The sequence below is a fragment of the Saimiri boliviensis genome, chromosome 9 (genome assembly GCF_048565385.1).
Source record: "Saimiri boliviensis isolate mSaiBol1 chromosome 9, mSaiBol1.pri, whole genome shotgun sequence".
In the NCBI taxonomy this organism is placed as follows: Eukaryota; Metazoa; Chordata; class Mammalia; order Primates; family Cebidae; genus Saimiri; species Saimiri boliviensis.
In genome coordinates, this window is record NC_133457.1 from 7,712,629 (window position 1) to 7,734,270 (window position 21,642).

At 39.6% G+C, this 21,642-nt stretch overlaps 1 protein-coding gene across 1 annotated transcript in view; it reads left to right on the top strand.

The window, feature by feature from the left end:
* Window positions 1-21,642, top strand: part of COL6A5 (collagen type VI alpha 5 chain) — a 116,771-nt gene that overhangs the window by 60,647 nt on the left and 34,482 nt on the right. Inside the window, exons 25-34 of the mRNA XM_010335823.3 lie at window positions 1,266-1,328; window positions 3,530-3,580; window positions 3,701-3,736; window positions 5,451-5,513; window positions 6,570-6,632; window positions 8,331-8,366; window positions 8,463-8,499; window positions 11,997-12,008; window positions 14,021-14,505; window positions 21,444-21,537. Of these exons, the coding sequence (XP_010334125.2) occupies window positions 1,266-1,328; window positions 3,530-3,580; window positions 3,701-3,736; window positions 5,451-5,513; window positions 6,570-6,632; window positions 8,331-8,366; window positions 8,463-8,499; window positions 11,997-12,008; window positions 14,021-14,505; window positions 21,444-21,537 (940 nt within the window). The remainder of the gene's footprint in view (window positions 1-1,265; window positions 1,329-3,529; window positions 3,581-3,700; window positions 3,737-5,450; window positions 5,514-6,569; window positions 6,633-8,330; window positions 8,367-8,462; window positions 8,500-11,996; window positions 12,009-14,020; window positions 14,506-21,443; window positions 21,538-21,642) is intronic.

Genomic DNA, 21,642 nt, shown 5'->3' on the forward strand with positions numbered 1-21,642 from the left:
TATGCGGCTCTTGAAGCAGAACTGCTATCTTTGAGGTGGTTCTGCTGGGAATCGTCAGAGAGCAAACTATTGACCTCATCAGAATCTGACTCCCCTGTTTAAAATCTTTCAGTGCCCCTGTCTCCAGGTGCTGTGACGTGTGCAGCTACACAGGTGGCCTTGCTGAGAAGAACCCCTTGCTGAGTTTAATGCTCTGCTGTCATGGGCTTGAATCTCATTTTTTAAGCAAGGGGCCTGAGTGTTTCTTGTACACGGAGCCCAGCAAATTATGTTGTGGGTCTTGCCTTTCCCATGGCCTCCATGAAAATCTTCAAACTTTAAGGTAGTTATAAGATTAATAAATTCTGGGGAGCTAATGCATAACATGGCGACTGTAGTTAACAATAACTATGGTGAAAATTGGATACTCGATATTTTTCTAAGAGAAATCTTAACTGCTCTCAACATAAAGCAAAAAGAAAAAGTGGTAACAAGGTAAGGTGATAGACACAGTACCTAATTTGACTGTGGCAATCATTTACAATGTATGTGTATATCAAATCATCATGTTGTACACCTTAAACATATGCAACTATGTGTTAATAAGGTGTGCAATCATTTACAAGGCGATTTGCTATTGGCCTCATTTAATTCTAAGGTTTCACTCCTCACCTCCCTCCTGCGAGCCTGCCTCAGGCCTCTCACCAGTGCCTTCCCTCTTCCTGGATCACTGTCACCCCTTCCTTGCCGGGTGCCTTGACAGACAACTCATCCTTCAGTCCTCGGCTTCTCTGCTCTTTTCCTTGTGGCAGCCTCCTCCGGCCCGCCACATCTGACTTAGAGTTCCCTTCTGTTTGTCCCGTAGTACCCTGAACTTTATCTCACAATATTATGATTGCCTGTCTAATTATTTCTCTTTCCAGCCAGGTGAAGGCAGGCCTACCCCTAATACATTTCTTTTCCAGTTCAATAAGTAACTGTTGGATAGGCAAATGCATCAGCAAATGACCAGCCTTCCCTGGAGTTAATTTTCTACTCTTTGCCTTCGCCTTCAGTCCTTTCATAACACTGGAAAACCAGCACACCCCAGTCCAGCTCTGGGCTGTGCTAGGCACCTTCTGCTAGCTATTGAAAAAAACATTATTTGTACCCTACTCTCATCCCCTTAGTGAGCACTGACCCCTCACTGAGAACCTTGAGTCTCCCTATCGAGTGGGCGGGACTTTCCATGGTAGGAACCAGGTTTGATTTTACTGATCTGAAGCTCTTCTTGTCCCATTTACTAGGGAGAGCCTGGACTTATTGGAGATCCAGGGCCAGTGGGGCAAGATGGGCAGCGAGGAAGACAGGTAAGAAGTTTCGAAGCCCCTACCCTTCCCGGGTCCAAGTATTCGGTTCCAAGGTAAAGAGAAGGGGTTGACACCATCAGCTCAAGTGTAGGGGGGGGTGGAAGGTATTTCAGCATCTAGGAAGATGTGAGAACATTTCTGCCACCCCCTAGAGCTGTCATTCCATAGATAGTCTGTCAAAGTGAAGGGGAACAGCAAGCAGGAGAAGACGGGTATGCAGAGAGGATAATGGATGAGTTAGAACAGGGCATTTCAATACTTTAACAACAGGTATGGCCACATAGTTGCATGTCCATTGAAAAACAACACTGTCTGTTTCTCTTCCCTTCTTGCAAAAGTCTAGGGTGACAATGAGAGATAGAGGAATAGGGCATTATTAGGCCTGCATTCTGACTTCATGGTTTTGGCTGTACCAAGATCTCGGCTCAGGGAGCAGCCGGTATAGGAACAATTATTTTATTTTTTAAAAATTAATGTTTATTACAAATGTTATACATAGATATCATAGAAAATTTACCAAGCACAAACATTATTCATAATAGCCAAGAAAATATAGAATCAACCTAAGTATCCATCAATGGATGAATGGATAAAGAAAATGTGGTGTATATGCATAATGGAATACTATTCAGCCTTTAAAAAGAAGAAAATCTGGTCATTTGTGACAACAAGAATGAATCCAGAGGAATTCTGTGAAGCGAAATAAACCAGGCATGGGAAGATAAATATAACAAGATCTCACTTACAGGTGAAATGTAAAAAAAAAAAAGTCAAGATCATAGAACAGACAATTAAATGGTAGTTACCAGAGGTGGTAACTGGGGAGTGTTGGCCAATGTATACAGAATTTCAATTAGAAGGAATAAGTTCAAGAGATTTATTGTATATCATGGTGACTACAGTTAATAACAATATATTGTATATTTGAAAATTGCAAAAAAAAAAAAAAGAAAAAAAAAGAAAAAAATGGGAAGTAAACATAAGGAACCAGAAGCTTACAGGAGAACAGATGATGAGGGCATAGCAAGGCTCTGACTTGTGGCTATACCCCACAATCCGTTGCCTCCATAAAGGCTTCCAATCTTCCTTTATTGCAATTTCTATCCATAAAATTAAATGCTTGTAGAGTGGTTCACCAAGTCTTAAAACGTATCTATCTGTTTATGTGATCTAATTTGACAACATGAATCTAAAAGGGAAGGAAGGCAGGCAGGAAGGGAAGGGAAGGGAAGGGAGGTGGGAGGAGGGAGGGCGGGGAAGAGAGAGAAGGAAAGAAACCCAGAATAAAAGATGGGAAAGAGGGAAGAAAATAAAAATCACTTGTAATCCACCATTGTTGAGATAGTTATCATTAACATCATGGAAAATTTTTAAAAATCACTCTAAACAGTGTATCATGAGCAGATTTTCCTGTCGTTACCTTTTTCCCTCAACATGCTTTTTAGTAGCTTCAAAATACTCTACTAAATGCGTAGACCTTCATTTATTTGACCAGTCTCTTGTTGTTGGTTATTTAGCTTGCTTTCAGTTTTTCACTGCCATAATCAACACAGCAATGATACCTAACTAAAATTTTGGACAAAACCATAATGAATTTCTACATAGAGGTTTCTAAAGTAGGTCAAAGAATATGTATATGTTTCATAAAGGCTTTTAACTCCACTATGGAGCGCCCTTGGGAACATTCAAACAGTATGTGCATCCATGTGTTACTCAGGAGAGTATTTGTTTTAGGGCATCCACAGCAACACGTATTGTCACTTTTTTCCATCTTTACCATTGACAAAAATAGTATCTTATTGCAGGGTCAAAGTTGCATTTTTTTGGTTACCAGTGAGGATGACCATTTTTTCTGTTTGTCTATTGACCATTTATAATCCTTCTTCAGGGAATTTCTCACCTGTACTGTTTGGACCAGCTCCTAATTTTCGAGGCAAGAAATTGCCACTGACTCCACAAGTCCCGAATGAACACCTCTCTGCTTCCTGCAATGTTTACAGAATGGAGCTGGTCAGAGAAGTACAGGGGACATATCAGGCAGTGAGGAAAACGCAGCAACACCATGTTCCCAGGGTTCAAGGTCAATTAGGCCCCTTCTGCGTGGACATCCCCAGTGCTTCTCTTCCAACGCTGTAATCTCCCCAGTATAGGTTATAATTAATTTCCTTTTGAGAAACTGAAATAAAGTGGTGTGTTTACAGGGAGATTCTGGCATCCCAGGCTATGGTCAGACGGGACAAAAAGGAGTTAAGGTAAATATGGAAAGCAATTATTTTTTAAATTGGTGAATCAAACTAAATAATACAAGAAGAAATGATCATACTGCAGAAGTGATGTGTTGATGTATTTCTGTTCTGTGCTGAAAATTATAGGGCCCAAGAGGATTCCCTGGAGATGTGGGGCAGAAGGTATTGTGTGCATGACCTTTTGAAATTCCCTTGATCTTAACCTTCTACTTGAGAACTAAGATAAACCTGTAGGTCTGAATGAAATGGAGGCAATGAGGAGGAGCCCAGGGCAGGTGTTTTCCTTGGGCTTCATGAGGAAAGAACCATATTTAACCCCTATGAATCTTCACCTTGGAAAAGATTGTTCTGTCCATCGTTGCCTGATGTCTCTGCCTTGAAAGCCTACCTCCAGGTATCCTCTAAAGTTTAGTCTTCTGTTCTCCTTTGGATTTTCTGCCGTGGTGATTTCATTCAATTCTCTCGGCTTTTGTTTTTGCTATTTCTTCTTCATTATTGTGCACTTTATTTCCTCTCACCTGAAAGATTACAATGTCTTTCTAATCAGGTTCCTACTTCCATCTTCTCCCTGATTCAGTTAATCCCAAACACGACTGTCACTTGATTTTTTCCAAAGTGTAGCCAAATTACACCACTTTCCTAGTCAAACATCTTCGAGAATTCCTCATTGCCTGCCAGATTGAAATCCATCTTCATGCTGTAGAAACATACATACCTTTCATTTTAACCAAGTAGGTCAAGTTTTATCTGTTTTATACACTGGAATTCTGTAAAAAGATCTTCCTTTAAAAAAAAATACCCAGAACAATGTCTTCCATATAATGGAAGATGTTTATATTAAAATACAAAATATGGGTTAAAAATTAGAATGTCTAATTAATCAAATAAAGCATAAGAAAACTGTCAAATGTTGAATCCTCTTAAAACTGTTTTTACAGCCGGGCACGGTGGCTCAAGCCTGTAATCCCAGCACTTTGGGAGGCTGAGGCGGGTGGATCACGAGGTCGAGAGATCGAGACCATCCTGGTCAACCTGGTGAAACCCCGTCTCTACTAAAAAATACAAAAAATTAGCTTGGCGTGGTGGCACGTGCCTGTAATCCCAGCTACTCAGGAGGCTGAGGCAGGAGAATTGCCTGAACCCAGGAGGCGGAGGTTGCGGTGAGCCGAGATCGCACCATTGCACTCCAGCCTGGGTAACAAGAGCGAAACTCTGTCTCAAAAAAAAAAAAAAAAAAAAAAAAAAAAAAAAAAAAAACTGTTTTTAATGAATGAATTACCAAAAGAGATGCTTAAATAGGAAAGGGTGAAAAAGGAACAATATAAATCACCATTAGGAAGAAAGTCATCATGGTAGAGGATCAATTTTCAAATTTACTGATAAAGGGAGAAAATTAGCATATTTCAACTTACTGATAAATGTGAAATAAGCACATTGATAAATAACTGTCAAAGTTAGTTTACCATCAAAGTCAGAATAAATTAATTTCACCTTCAACTTTTTCATAAGTGTTTTATGAATTTAGAAAGTAATTCATTCTTTATTATTTCACGTAGTCAATACTCCAAATGTTTTTCTGTGTTTTCAAGCATTTTCTTTGGATATTTTTAGTAACTGGATGACCACTGAATTCATAGGTATATGTAAATATTCATATTGTTTGAAAAATTAAAAATAGTTTGCAGATTGAGTGTACCAATGACTTAGTTCCAAATGATAGGAAAAGATGAAAGATGACATTTAATTTGTATTGGCCTTCATTCATATACAACATAATTGTCATAATATCAATGAAGTTTTGAGTTCAGAGAGGTTTTTAAAATTCTTTCATGGCAAATATTTTAACATCTTGACTTTTTAATATCTGAATCTTCAGGGTGACATTGGTGATCCCGGAATTCCTGGCGGACCCGGACCGAAAGGATTTAGAGGACTAACAGTGAGTGGCCTATAATTCCAGAAATGATGAATATTCCTTTGGCAGACTTTGGCTTTCATGTTATGTTAAACGTGGATTATCGATTCAGCCCGAGGGCATCTGAAATGCCACTTGCTGGCTGTGACCTTCAACACATCTTTTCAGGATCTCTATTTCTGTAACCTAAGAATTGTCACTTAGTCACATGTAAGGTCACATCCAGCTCTAAAAGTTTATGGTTCAATGAATCAGAACCATTTTAAAGATTTACAAATTGATAACTTGCTGTTCCGAGAAATTTCAGTGCCTTCCAGTCTTTTCTAAGGCGCATCTTAAATCCTGGCATATTAACCCTCTGAGTGGAAATGAAGGTGACAGTGGGAAGGTGTCCTTCCCACTGTGTCCCTGTGGGTTTCTGATGATTCCACTATCCATCACAAGGTCATATGCGCTATTTTGAAGAAGGCTATTGAGATCTTCTAATTAGCAAAGTACAGAGTAGAATATTGTGCTTACTTAGAAGCCAAATGCTGAGACAAGCATCCTTTCATTTTAAAGTTTGAGTGCCATATCAGAGGTCACCATCGGTGTGAAAAAAGATGCAATTCCCTGGATACTTTCCATCTGGCTGGATAAATTTTGTTAGTATCCATATGCATCACATGGAGGTATGGGAATGACGTAGTCCACTCATGTCTTCTTACATGTGTGGGGAATCATTTTTCTTATTTGAACTTTTACAGATGGGAGGTTTCTTATTAGATCTCGGTGTACCCTCGTATATTTGCATTTCCTATTAGCACCAATCCCAATTTATGGCTAATTAAGATGGAAATGCACAGCCAGTGCCAGAACAAAGTATGTCACTATTAAAGAGGCTCGGAGGGAAATGGATGCTTACCAGTCATTAAGAATATATTGTTTATATCACAAGTAAGCTATTTACCTGACTTCAGTTAATAGCTGCTGTCTTTTTAAAATAATTTTTTTTTAAATTAGGAAGTCTTATTAAAGCTGAAGTAGTCCCCATGGATAGACGATGTTGAAACTAATATATTAACATATTCCTATCTGCAGCTCTCTGTAGGCTTGAAAGGTGAAAAGGGATCTCGAGGACTCCCAGGCCCTCCTGGAGCGAGAGTAAGTATACCCGTAAGAACTGAGTAGGATATAGTTGTTTCCAGTATGTTCCATGGAAAGGGCATAGAATTTAAAGTCAAATGCTCTCAGTTCAAGTCCAGATTCTGCTTTTTACCAGCTGTATGACCCAGTCACTGGGTCTTTCAGTGCATTTCTAAAATGAGGGGATGACGTATTCTATCCTGACTACCTCAGAAGGTAGCCATGAGGATCAGATGATCAAATGTGAACACTCTTTGTAAACTATAAGGTTTACAAATAGTAATGTTGTGTTGCAAAATAATTAATAGTAAGTAATGGTAGTTGTTTTTCCTAGGGCATTAATTGTTAATATTTGCATTGCACTTTCTAGTTTACAAAGTGATTTGTTACTGAAGCTTTTAAAATAGGAATAGGATTGCATAAGCTACACAGTGGTGTCCCGGCAAAGTTATGTCATGGAAGACAGGTTAATGGAGTTTACCAAAACCGCTGTTGTTGCCTTCCTATCCTCAAAATTTAGACTTCGGAGGTATTTGGAAATATAGGTGCAACATCCCTCTATGATTCTATTACAAGAAAAATGGCAACTCTGGAAGCATTCCCAGGTAGAGTCAGGTATACCTTCCACTGACAAAATAGCCATCTCTCTATTTTAGTGCCTCTCCGGTTGTTGTAATGATTTATTTACATATCTGTCTCCCCTAACAAGCACAGTCAGGTGAGAATTCAATATTCCGAGCACCTGTGTTTAGTGGTGGCCCCAGGCAATGTTGTGTAAGGAGTAGATAAGCTGCTTATCTTGTTTTGTGCATTGTGTTTTCTGATTTCTTGAAGAGGTTCTTGAACTTGGGACTTTATTAAGGAAACAAAAAACATGAATGGTTTTGTGGACAACCGAATCCGTATTAGAATGAAAATCAGCTAACTGTAACGATACTCTGATACAATATTTACTTTCTTCAGCATTAAGGAATGCATGAATAGTATAGTCCTATATACGCAAATATATTAAGAATCATAGCTAAGGAGAAGCTTGATCCTAATGAATGGGAATAAGGAGAAAAGAGAAAAGCTCAAGCTGCTGAGAAAGAAGGACTGACTTCTTTCAGGAAGTGTTCCCTGATTCATCTCACTCAATTATTTATATTGCTTTGCTTCATAACCACTTGGCATTTATGATCTTGTTGTAATGATTTAGTTCCATGTTTGTAACTCCTCTTTTGTGTAATGTTTATTTATTTTGCTGTGTAATTGTCTTTGGGTCTTTCTCACATGTAGAGGCTCTCACTTCCTCTGTTTTATACTCTCGATGGGTAATAGAACTGTTCCTCTGAATTCTCAATAAATCCCTCTCCTTGGCACTGCCCTTTGGAAAGTCTGCTGTTTATCATTTTAAGCATTCTTATGAGAAATGCCTTCTTCTAAGTATGACATCTTTAGTACAAATATCTTGAAGGACCTTTGTTTCTTCTTATCACTGAAGAAAAATAATTTCATTAACTTTGGGTAGACATTAGCTTACCGGATCTAACATTGAAACAAAAAATTTACACCCTTGATGTCAGTAGGGAAAACGTATGGCAATATATTAAGGAATATTTTAACTATTCTCTACCAGCTGTACTTTTAAGAAAGAAAGGTTTTTTTGGTTTTATCTTGTTTTATTACTAAAGACGTCAGTTTATTGCTAACTTGCTCTGCTTTTGTTTTTCCTAGGGCATTAAAGGCATGGCAGGGCAGCCTGTATATTCTGTATGTATCTCCTTATTTATGAAAGATATCTCAGATATCTTTATTGGGTCAACTGTATTCATGTTTCTTTTCTCTCTCCTTTTTCAACATTTACAGCAATGTGATCTGGTCCGGTTTTTGCGGGAACATAGTCGTAAGTATCTGTTATGGAACAAGAACATCCATCAGTAGTTGGTAAAGCACTTAGGATTGTATGCATTGTGGGTACGTGAGATCAGTAGGCTGAGTTCACTGGTGAGAAGCCTCTGTAACAAGCCTGCCTAGAGTGCCTGCTGTAGAACATCTCACATTAAAGGAGAGAGGAAAGAGGGTATAAGTAAAAGTGCCTTCGCTCATGAGGGGCGATGCAGACATCAAGAGAAAACATGCATATGGGAAAGTCAGAGAAAAACTCAAAAGGTATATGAATTAACTCACATTCGTGTAACAGTTAAGAGTAAAAGGACTGGGAGGACATGGTGTTAAAGGGGTGATCACGGTGGTTTTGGACTCGTTGGTTAGTTACTCATTTAATAAAGGATGTTTGTATGGAGGTAATTGAATCCAGCCCTGGGAAAGTGATGGGCATGGCGAAAGATAGTATCATCAAAGGCATAAAGCAGGAGTGAACATAAAGAGGTTGTCTTTGGTGATAAAGAAGGAAAAATAAAGTAGAAAAGTCCAATGATCTCATTTCTGAAAGTCTGTCCCAAGGAAATACAGCAAAATGAAAAAAACATAGGTAAATATGATTGTTGAAACATTATTTACTAGAGCAAAATGATTATACATTAGACTGTTTACACTTATAGAAAAATTAGGTTACAATACATTATATTCTGAGAAAATATTAACCAAATATAGTTTCTATAAAGACAATCAAAATTTGAAAAAAACAGGCATTAAATATTTTACAATGAAATTGAATCCTCATTATTTTTGCATGTAGTTTAATATATACATGGAAACAAGCACTAGAAGCAAAAGTAGAAAACAATCATTTACTCTGTTCTAGTGGGTGGAATTTTAGGAGATCTGTCTTTTTTCATTATGCTTCCACTGTGGTTTTAAAATAATCACAATCAGAAGAATGTAAAAGGGGAAAATCAGAGACTTTACTGAAGGAGACTAGATAAAAATGTTGTCACTGCAAGTATGTGAGAAGGGAAGAACAATACAAAGCAGATTTAGAATGACTGTCAGGCTAGCGAGGGAGGGGCTGAGTGTCACCGAGGAGGAATAAGCCCAAGAGGAATTGCGAAGGGAAATCAACTGGTTGGAGAAGATGATGCGTTTACGTATTTTGGAGGTGGAGTAATGTTGTGTAGACCCTACATGAAATTATTGACCCCGATGAAATGGGGCTTTCATAAAGGTGAGGGAAGGAGACTCAGATGTTGAAGTCAGTTAGTACTGGTGGTCCTTAAAAATACATGGATGAGCCGGGCGCGGTGGCTCAAGCCTGTAATCCCAGCACTTTGGGAGGCCGAGGCGGGTGGATCACGAGGTCAAGAGATCGAGACCATCCTGGTCAACATGGTGAAACCCCGTCTCTACTAAAGGTGCAAAAAATTAGCTGGACATGGTGGCGCGTGCCTATAATCCCAGCTACTCAGGAGGCTGAGGCAGGAGAATTGCCTGAACCCAGGAGGCGGAGGTTGCGGTGAGCCGAGATCGCGCCATTGCACTCCAGCCTGGGTAACAAGAGCGAAAACTCCGTCTCAAAAAAAAAAAGATACATGGATGGATGAGGTTTCTAAAAATGTAAAGCTAGAGAGTCAGAAACAGAAACTCAAGGAGTGGGGCCAAGGTATGGCAAAGTGACATTCCCGAGATGGGAGCTCCTGCCAAATGTGGGCAGCTTGAAGGGACGCAAGAGGGAGGAGGCGATGGAGACGATTCAAAGGGAGGGGATAGCGGGAAAGGCCCTTCAGCATGCAGGAGGAGGGGAGAACTAGGGGCTGGAACCATAGGGAGAGAAAAAGGGAAGAACCATTGTAGGAGAAATGAGGGTGGGATCAACCTTCCTCAAGGTGTTGCCAGTGTTCTCAGATCAAATAATATCTTCCCAAAGACCAGAGGTAGGTGGGGAGGTGAGGACCAGCCTTGGAGGGTTTGGGATTTGAAGGGAGAAGTTTGCCAACATTCTAACTACTCTTCCCTGTTTTACTCTCAACCACCTTATGGCATAAAAGGAGTTAGTGCATAAATCAGCAGGTCAGGGAAGAGTAGGCAAGTTCTGTAACCATACAGGGCACTGACTGGATAACACAGAACTCCAGGATACAGACCAGAGATGAAGATGCAGGTGACAAGCCCTTAGAGGTGATCTAAATGGCCTCACTTTATAGGGGACGTTTCCAAGGCTTCTCATCTAACATGATTTGCTTCTCAGTCCAGTAGCAGCTCTGGGACACACAGGGATGAGGGCCAGGCTGAGACCCTCTTTGGAAAATGAAAGAAGGTGTCTAGAAGGCTGGGGGAAATTAAGAGAGAAAGGGGGTGGTTTAGAATAAAACAGAAGGGTCCAAGTGATTAGCATTTTGGAGGGAGATACATGAGTAAAGGTTTTTAGGGAAAACCAACTTTAAAAGAAAGAAATTGCTCAAAAGAGTTTAAGTAATCTCCTCCTAAGTCACCCAGCTTTGCTGGACTCAAACCCAGCAGGTGTGTCTGCTTCTAGAGCCTGTGCTTGAAGCCTTGCAGCGGGGTTTGAAGTTAACACATGGTAGTACTCAGCCAGGAAAGAGGGGTCTGTTTTGACCCTCCAGATGCAAAGGAGGCTGTGGTTATGTGTGCTGTCTGAGGGCAGTTAGCGCCTCAGTGGCCATGGGGTTAAGACAGACAAGAGGTGTTCACAGGGTGGATGGCAGACCAGTGCTGCGTGACAGCAAGACAGAAGGCTGGTGTGTTGCCAGTGTTCACAATATTTTTTATTATATTTGAGTGACTCATTTGCTTCCTAGGAATCGAGTGAAATGAACATGGAAATTGTCAGGCCTGTGATCTCTTAAAGATGTACCAATACTTGCCCTGATTCCTCTCAGTTTTACAGAGTAAATCAGTTAGAGAAACCAGATGCTGTTTTGCTCAGGAGAAACCCTTGAGGTTTTTTTCTTCCTCCCTCTGGTGGTTGAGATCACTCAAACAGAGGAGCTGTATTTTTTATCAAAGACAAAATTCGCTTGGAAATCCCCCCATGGTTCTATGGGAAAATAAAGGCTCCCAAGGTAGTCGTCAGGGAAGAAAATAAGACCACATATTTTAGCCTTTCGTTGCCAAATGACTCTCAGAAGGCTATGAGATGAGAGACAAAACAAATTGAATTTCAGCTATCTTGCCATTTGATCAGAGGCTCATCTATTTTTGCTTCTAAGACGAGTGATCAGTGTTTTGGTTTCAACCAAAATTCTGCTAAAGTCTGCTGGCTGTGGCTCACGAATGGAAAAGTTTAGGAAGGCTCACAAATTAATAAAATTTTGTTGACACCTTCCTCAATACTTTAACCTAGGCTTCCTATAATTTAAGAATTAGCCTCATTTGCAGTTAGACTCAAATAACATTTTCAGCTTTGTTAAAATGTTGCTTTTTGGATTATTTTTAGTCTTGTTCCAAGAACATAACAATCTTTTCCCTCTCTCCTTCTCACAGCTTGCTGGACAGGTGAGTATTCTTACCATGATCTTCCCTACTGAGGTCATCACTGCATCCTGACAAGACCAATCGGAAAGGAGCCCTCATCCCTGTGGGAAACAGGACTTCTTTCTATGCAGTCAGTTCTGTCTTTTGATTATGACTATAATTGTCAGTGTCAGGATTGACCTGATTATGAAATGGTGACTGAATCCCAGCCCCTAGCCTGGAATCCATCACAGTTTACAACTCAGTTTCTCCCCAGTGCAGGCCCTGTGTTGCTGGGGGATTTGGTAAACGTGCTCTCTGACTAACCCACGTTCTTTTGCTCTGTCTGCCACTGACACCCTTGACACTGGCTTCTCGGGTGTGAGATGTGTCCTTTCCTCCTCCTGGCCCACACTCATACCTGTCATCTCACTCAGTGCCCGCCACTTGTAAACCTTTCCTGCCCATGGCTATGGAGGGTCTTCCTGGGGCCTAATTTGTAGTCGTGGCTGCATGGTGCCTTAGAGCCCTTGGATGACAAGACCACTGGAGCCAGTGGCTATGTCAGTTTCAAAACTCCCTTGTCTCCTAGAGGCCTGCTGATGTGGACCCTCAGGGTCTTTAAGCTTATCCCAAGTTTGAAGCCATTCACCTTAATTCTAAAAAATAAAAATAAAAAAATACCTTGCACATGATAAATGCTCAATACAACTTCACGGATTTGGATTAAATGTATCCTGGCCACTGGGGAAGGGAGAGGAAACCATAGGCATTGGCATCCACCCTCCAGGAGAACCTGCAATGTTAGGTCAATCTTAAAGAGGCTTTTCAACCATCTGCCAAGAAAGTTTAGTATAGGGCTAAGAACTAAAGAACACTTCAGTTTTCTTATTGTATTGTTCATGATCGGCTTTTGTATTTGAAAATTACTGGAATTTCTTCACTGTAAAATTCTTTGATTCAAAATACTTCTCTAAATCAATACTTCCCGATTTTTATTACTAAGAACAGTGGTTGGGATATGGGATATTTTGAGTATGATATGCTTTGGGAGTTAGCCAAATTGGGGATAGTAGAACAGCCTGAGCAGATGAAGTGCTTATTTTTTAAAAAAAATCATTTTTCTCTTCCTGCGTTCAGATTTTAACAAGGACATTGAAAAGTGAGGTTTGATACACAGAATAGATTTTCTATGAAATTCTAAACTTCGGTCATTATAAGACATTAGTATTAAGCTGGGAATAGCAGGTAGTCCCATTTTTCTAAGAGCTTATTGGAAACCTTCCTTGGTTCATGTTGCTTCTTTCCTCTCACCACCCTGGCCTTCATTGAAAAGGCAGCTTTCCTGAAGCCCTTGAGATACCCCCTTTTTGAAAACAGCCTCTTTATCCTCTGAATCTGCATCAAGAATAATTATTACTCTATCTATACCTTATAGCATAATGTTCCTTGTCGATACAAGTTTCTCGAGGGCAGTGGTGCATTTGGTTCATCTTTGCATGTATTTCACAGTGAATTTTATACTGTATTTCATGTGGTAGGTACTCAAATATTTGTTGCATAAGTAGATGGAAATCTTACAACTAATTTTATAATTGATAGATTATTTCGGAAGATTTTGGGGGAGAACAGATTTTCAAGATCCCCAATAAACCATCATTTCCTTGTTAAATTTTACATACAGTAAAATTAATTTATCTGTATGTATGTTCAGTTTTACCACATGCATAGTTTCATGTAACCACTATCCCTGTCAGGACACAGAACAGTTCCATCAGCTTAAGGACTCTCACCATTTTCATTTTACACAGCTGACTGATAGTGGGCTGTGACGTCTGATCATGGTATCGCCAAATATTCATGCTCTGCGTTTATGTAATAGTTTCAAGTTTGCAGAGCAGATTTCTTTCCTTTCTTTGCATGCGAGTACTTCTAGTTCTAAAGCCGGATGAAGTACTTGCTTTGCCTCTGTATGAACCCACTTCATTGGAGTAAAGCGTTGGGGAAAGGATTTTTATCCAGTGAAATAATACTTCTCCTTTTCTTTTTTGTAGAAAAATGTCCAGCATATCCAACAGAGCTAGTATTCGCTCTGGACAATTCCTATGATATCACAGAAGAGAGCTTTAATAAAACACGGGACATCATCATTTCCATTGTCAGTGACCTTAACATCAGGGAAAATAACTGTCCCGTGGGAGCAAGAGTTGCAGTGGTTTCCTACCACTCAGGCACCAGCTATCTCATCCGGTGGTCTGACTACAATAGGAAGAAGCAGCTCCTCCAGCAGCTTTCCCAAATGAAATATGAAGACACCACAGAGCCCAGAGATGTTGGTAATGCAATGAGGTTTGTGGCCCGCAACGCGTTCAAGCGAACCTATGCAGGAGACAATGTGAGGAGAGTTGCTGTGTTTTTTAGCAATGGTCAAACAGCCAGTAGGTCGTCCATCATCACAGCCACCATGGAGTTTAGCGCCCTGGATATCAGTCCAACAGTCTTTGCTTTTGATGAGAGTGTTTTCCTTGAAGCTTTTGGGGTAAGAATTTCTCTTAGCAACTTCTTTATTTTTAAGATAGTGCTATTGTGATAGGGTAGGATAGGAGTGGTGGTAGTCAGGGAATGTATGTGGCCTCTTGAAAACTCCTTTACAGTTTTCACAGCTATATTGTTGTTAGTGTCTGTGAAATCCAATCCTGAATAATAACAGTCAACGATAACAGCGACCACATTTGCTTAGCCCCTGCCGCATACCAGGCATGGTCACTAGCTTTTCGTACATATTCATACATTCTCACAGCCCTCTGAGGTCAATGCAGTTGTCATCTCCGTGTTAAAAATGAGGAAACTGAAGCAAGAGATTACTAGTGACTTAACTATGTACTACTACTAGGTGGCTAAATTGAGATTCGAACTCAGGTCTGTATGACATAAAGGACCATGAACCTGGTGCTCTACTAGCCTTCTACTGCTCTGGTGTTTCCCAGATTTGTCATCTGCTTGCTGTAGCTCATGGAACAGCTGACCTTACTCAGTGATGGAATTCAGTGATGATTTCTGCCATATAAAGAGAAAGAACCTCTCTGTGACATGGAGAGAATCAATCTGTTCTAACACAGCCAAGCAGTTTTTGGAAATAGGAGCCACAGAGAGTCACAACAGACCCTGACAAAAAGGATTGCAAGAAGGCAAAGTCCTGTAGTTTTCCGTTTTTCTTTTCAAAATTTTTCTGCCCCCTTAATTTTTCTCTCTGGGGAAAATAAGTGATATTTCAGCTTTGAGGGAGGTATCAAATTCCGGAATATGAGAAATCTGAGTAGGACATCACGTTCAATCCTTACCTTTGATAGGACTGTGCCAAAGCCTCGGAATCCCCAGTGAAGAAGGGCCTTCAGTTGCTCTTGTTAACAAATCATTTTAAATTTGCATCATGTCTATAGAGAAAGTGACCCAGGAAGCGCTCTAGTTGTCACCACTCTGTTCTTACCAGAGTATAAGCCCGCATAGTCTTCCTGACCACATGTCATGCCTTGAGCAGTGCTCCCTTCAGTCATTCTTCATCCTTCTCTGCCTTCGCGCTCTTCTCTGCTCAGGACATCCTCCTCTCTGTCCCCTTCTCTCTCCTCCCTCCTTCCCATCCTCTTACGTCCTCATTGCTTCAACTCTGAAAGCACAGAGCTGCTACTCTTGGTGTCTGAGAGTGTCTGTTTCCCCACATACTTAACAACACTGGATTTTACCTATTGAGCTTTTTAAATGTTTGCCAGTTGGGTAGGTCATAAGAGTACCTTTTTTTATTTCTTCTAAAAAAAAAACAGAATACATGTGTAAAACGTGCAGGTTTGTTACATAGGTGTACGTGTGCCATGGTGGTTTGCTGCACCTATTGATTGAACCATCCTCTAAGTTCCCTTCTCTAAACCCCTGAACTCCCAACAGGCCCTAGTGTGTGGTGTTCCTCTCTCAATGTCCATGTGTTCTCAAGGTTCAACTCCCAATTATGAGTGAGACCATGCAGTGTTTGGTTTTCTGTGTTAGTTTGCTGGGGATGATGGCTTCTAGCTTCATCCATGTCCCTGCTAAGGAGATGATCTCATTCCTTTTTATGGCTGCATAGTATTCCATGTGTGTATGTACCACATTTTCTTTATCCAGTCTATCATTGATGGGCATTTGGGTTGGTCCCATGTTTTTGCTATTGTAAATAGTGCTGCAATAAACATAACTCAGACTTACAGAGATTTAACCTGCCAAAACCTTTTTAAAAAATTTAGAAACGTCTAGAATATCAGTAGAGCTTTGCAAGTTTAAACTCCTCTTGAGACTGGATTCAGGATAAAAAGGTAAGGCAAACTCTCTCACCACTCCTATTCAATGTAGGATAACTACAAAGCACTGCTCATGGGCATAAGAGAGAATACAAACAAATGGAAAAACATTTCATGCTCATGGATGGGAAGAATCAATATTGTAAAAATGGCCATACTGCCCAAAGTAATATATAGATTCAATGCTATTTCCATCAAGCTACTGTTGACTTCCTTCACAGAATTAGAAAAAGCTATTTTAAATTTCATATGGAACCAAAAAGAGCCCATACAGCCAAGACAAGCCTAAGCAAAAAGAAGAAAGCTGGAGGCATCATGATAACTGACCTCAAACTATGCTACAAGGCTACAGTAAGCAAAACAGCATGGTACTGCTACCAAAACAGATATATAGACCAATGGAACAGAACAGAGGCCTCAGAAATAATACCACATATCTACAACCATCTGATCTTTGACAAACCTGATAAAAACAAGCAATGGGGAAAGGATTCCCTATTTCATAAATGGTGTTGGGAAAGCTGACTGCAGAAAACTAGAACTGGACCCCTTCCTTACACCTTATACCAAAATTAACTCAAAATAGATTAAAGACTTAAACATAAGACCTAAAATCATAAAAACCCTAGGAGAAACTCTAGGTAATACCATTCAGGACATAGGCATGGGAAAAGATTTCATGACTAAAATACCAAAAGCAATGGCAAAAAAGCCAAAATTGACAAATGGAATCTAATTAAACTAAAGAGCTTCTGCACAGCAAAAGAAACTATCATCAGAGTGAACAGGCAATCTACAGAATGGGAGAAAATTTTTGCAATCTATGCATCTGACAAAGGGATAATATCCAGAAGCTGCAAAGAGCTTAAATTTACAAGAAAAAACATAAGGAACTTCATCAAAAGTGGGAAGGATATGAACAGATACTTCTCAAGAACATTTATATGGTCAACAAATTTATGGGGGAAAAAAAGCTCATTACTACTGATCGTTAGAGAAACGCAAATCAAAACCACAATGAGATACCATGTCACCCCAATTAGAATGGCAATCATTAAAAAGTCAGGAGACAACAGATACTGGAGAGGATGTGGAGAAATAGAAATGCTTTTACACTGTTGGTGGGAGTGTAAATTTGTGCAACCATTATGGAAGACAGTGTGGCGATTCCTCAAGAATCTAGAAATAGAAATACCATTTGACCCAGCAATCCCATTACTGGATGTATATCCAAAGAATTATAAATCTTTCTACTATAAAGAAAGATACATGCACACATATGTTTATTGAGGCACTATTCAGAATAGCAAAGACTTGGAACCAACCCAAATGCCCATCAGTGATAGACTGGATAAAGAAAATGTGGTACATATACACTATGGAATGCTATGCAGTCATAAAAAAGCATGAGTTCATGTCCTTTGCAGGAACATAGATGAAGCTGGAAACCATCATTCTCAGCAAACTGACCCAAGAACAGAAAACCAAACACCATATGTTCTTACTCATAAGTGAGTGTTGAACAGTGAGAACACATGAACACAGGGAGGGGAATATCACATACCAGTGCCTGCTGTGGGGTGTGGGGAGCTAGTGGAAGGATAGGATTAGGAGAAATACCTAATATAGATGACAGTTTGATAGGTGCAGCAAACCACCATGGCATGTGTATACCTATGTAACCTGCACGTTCTGTACATGTATCCCAGAACTTAAAGTATTTTTTAAAAATTCTATGTCTGATTTTTCTCTATAGCATATATCTTTTTAAAAATTACCCATGATACTTCCTTTTGTGAAATTGGATGAAATGGACAGAGTTGTTAGGTACTCACATTCTCCTAACGTATTTTATTTTTTTATTAGTTTTTGTATTATTATTTAGTATTAGTATTATTTATTAGTTTTGTTGCTGGAAGAGACCCTCTGTCTACTATAGATTGATTCCCCCTACCCCCCTTTACCACTTTATTCCAAACAGGAGAGAGAAATAAAACAACTTTCTGACCTAGCTTTTCAGTTACTGCTTCATTTCTTGGCTCCCATGTAGCAATCTCCTAGGGAAGAAAAAATTGTCTATATTTTCTGTGTCCAGTGACTCTCCTAGCATTCTTTCTTGAGATAATCCTAGTCACATTTTGATTCCTACTATTCTCCTGGTACTGCTCATATCAAGGTCCCCTGTGATCTTCATGTTTCTGCATCCAGTGGTTGATTCTGTCTGCAGCTCACCAGACGTATTTGCAGTATACAACATTGTTGATCCTGCCCTTCTCTGGGAAACATTTTCTTTTCTTTTCTTTTCTTTTCTTTTTTTTCTTTTTCTTTTTTTTTTTTTCTTTTGGCTGACTTTCAGCATATCCGATCTTCCCGGTTTTTCTCCTACCTCATTAATTGTCCCTTCTCAGACTAGTTTTCCAATTTTGCATCATCAACTTGGCCTCAGAATGTTGGCATTGCCCAAAGCCCATTCCTTAGCCCTCTTCTCTATCTTTATGCAATCTCTTGACACTGTCATCCAGACTCAGGGTTTTAAATATCCTCCATGATATGTCTATCTCCCATCTGGACTGCATCTTTGAACTCCAGATTCATACACACAGCAGCCTACTCAACACTTCCACTTGCATATCTAATGGATATTTCAAACTTAACCACATCGAAAATGAAGCTTCTAATTTATTTCCAAAATTTGCACAACATACAGCCCTCTCCATCACAGCTAATAAAAATCCCGTTCTTCTACTTGAAGTTATCTATGATTCCTCACCTCTTCTTAGATCCAGAATTCTTAACTTTAATGTGTGTGTATATGCATTTGTACATATGTATATACAGTTTGTGTGCATGCATGTATACATAAGTGCATATATGTACATATATACACTGACATGTACATATGTGCAATAAAGTATATTAGTACTTAGTAAATATAGCATTCATTTAAGTACTAGTATTAAGTATTGATATAAGTACTAATCTTGTTATTATTCGTAAAAAATATATATCCAGAATTTGACCACTTTGTAGTATCTCTGCCTTTGACACCTGATCCAAACCACCATTATCTTCTGCCTACACTGGGCAATAATTTTTTCCTTAGTGACCTTGCATTCATTCTTGCCCTGCTACAGTCTATCTGAACACAGCAGCCAGAGTAATCTTTAATTAAACTCTAAGCCATCAGGTTATTCTTCTGCCTGAAACTCCAATTTCTCATTTCTCTGAGTTAAAACTAAGGTCTTTACCATGGTTTGCAAGGCTCTAAATGATCTACCACCAAACTCTCTTAGAAACTCTCTGATCTCATCTTCTCCTTGTTCTCTCTCACTCCATCCCAGGCATGCTGTCTTCCCTACTGATGTGCACACAAGCTAGGCACACCCCCTGCTTCCCCAGAGCTTTGCCCTGGCTATTTCCTATGCCAGAATTTTTTTTTCCCAGATATAACACCTTCCCCCTCCCCCTCTGAATTTTTGCTAAAATGTTATGTTATCAGTGGGCTCTACTTAAATGTTATCGCAGATTTTCCCATCCCTATTATCCTGCTTTGTTGTTTTTTTTTTCTATAAAAGTATCACTTTCCAACATTCTGAATAATTTACTTTTTTATCATGTTTATGATATAGCTCTCCCCACTAGAATGTAAGATAGAGGTTTATCACTATTATTATTATTAGACAAAGTCTTGCTCTGGCACAGTCTCGGCTCACTGCAACCTCCCCCTCCCAGGTTCAAGTGATTCTCCTGCCTCAGCCTACTGACTAGCTGGGATTACAGGCACACGCCACAACACCTGGCTAATTTTTGCATATTTAGTAGAGATGGGGTTTCACCATGTTGACCAGGCTGGTCTTGAACTCCTCGTGATCCTCCAACCTTGGCCTCTCCAAGTGCTGGGATTACAGGCGTGAGCCAAGTGACCAGCCAGGATAGAGGTTTTATCTGTTTCATTCATTTCCATATCCCCCAAATCTAGAACTACACCTGTAACATTGTAGGCATTCAATAAATATTTGTTGAATGAATGAGTGAGTGAATGAATGAAGGAAGGAAGGAAGGATGGAAGGAAGGAAGGAAGGAAGAGCATGGGGTTTTCTCCTACGAATAAACTTCCTTGGTTTACCATCTCAACATCTAGTTTTTACATGGGGGACCGACAAGGTCAAATACAAAATAATACCAAAGCATCAAATTGCATAAAAATAGAAAGTAGGAATGTAGTAAATAGTTTCTAAACATATGGCTGGAATGATTATAAATATGTTCAAATGTTGATTCAGCATTTTACAGAAAAACAGAGGGTTTGGCTTTTCTAGCCCTTTAATTTGTTGAGGGATAAAGAGAAGAAGCATGAACATCTTTGTTGATGGAGAGATAGCCTCCTCACCACCTGGGAATGATGATTTCTTTCATAATAAAAGTATCTGTTTTACTCACATAGAGTAAATGCCCAATAAAGAGTTATTGACTCACTGAATGAATGAATGAATGAATACTATATATTACCCATTGCAGTGAGTATTAAAGTATTTTAAAAAGTAACCAGGAGATGATGTTATATCAGGCAGTGTACCACCAGGAATTTTGAATGAAATTCTGTCCACTGCTTTCTGAAGTAGACTTTTAAGTGGAATTTGTGATTGAGAAAGTCCCCTTGACAACTGAAAGATGTGCCGTCTTCCTGATAGGGTGGACTGGAAATAGTTGGGATCATTACCCACAGAGGTGAAAGAAAACTTGGGAATATACAATTTCTGCAGGGCCCAACTCCAAAAGCTGGTATGTGGTGTATAATCAGGTGGTGCATAATCATTTTAGTCCAGACTTGCAGGCGTAAAAATAAGAGATTTTAATACTTGCCCCAGTGAGTGAACCTGGTCAGGTTATCTCATGGCAGTTTTCTCATCATCATCTAGGGATGATGATACTTGTTCTATACATATGTTTTTGGGTAATGTTTAGGATAAGCAGGGGATCGTGTGCATGTGTATGTGAACATGCACTGAATGGAGCAAAGAGCTGTAATGCAAGGTAATAGTGATTAGTTGGGTGTTTTTAAAACGAATCCTCAAAGTGGCTGCACAGTGGTTTCCTAATAGTGACTTAAAAAATGAGCAAACATGCATTCACTTCTTTTCCAATGCAGTTTGACAACACTGGAGCATTTCAGGTGATTCCAGTTCCTTCAAATGGGGAAAATCAAGCATTAGAAAGACTTCGGTACTGTACACTTTGCTATGGTAAGACTAATGAGAATAATTGACCATGCTGATGAGCCTAAATGCCTTCTAAATGAATTATTGAATGTGGCTTTGTCCAAAGATTTCTATTTTTAATCATAGGTT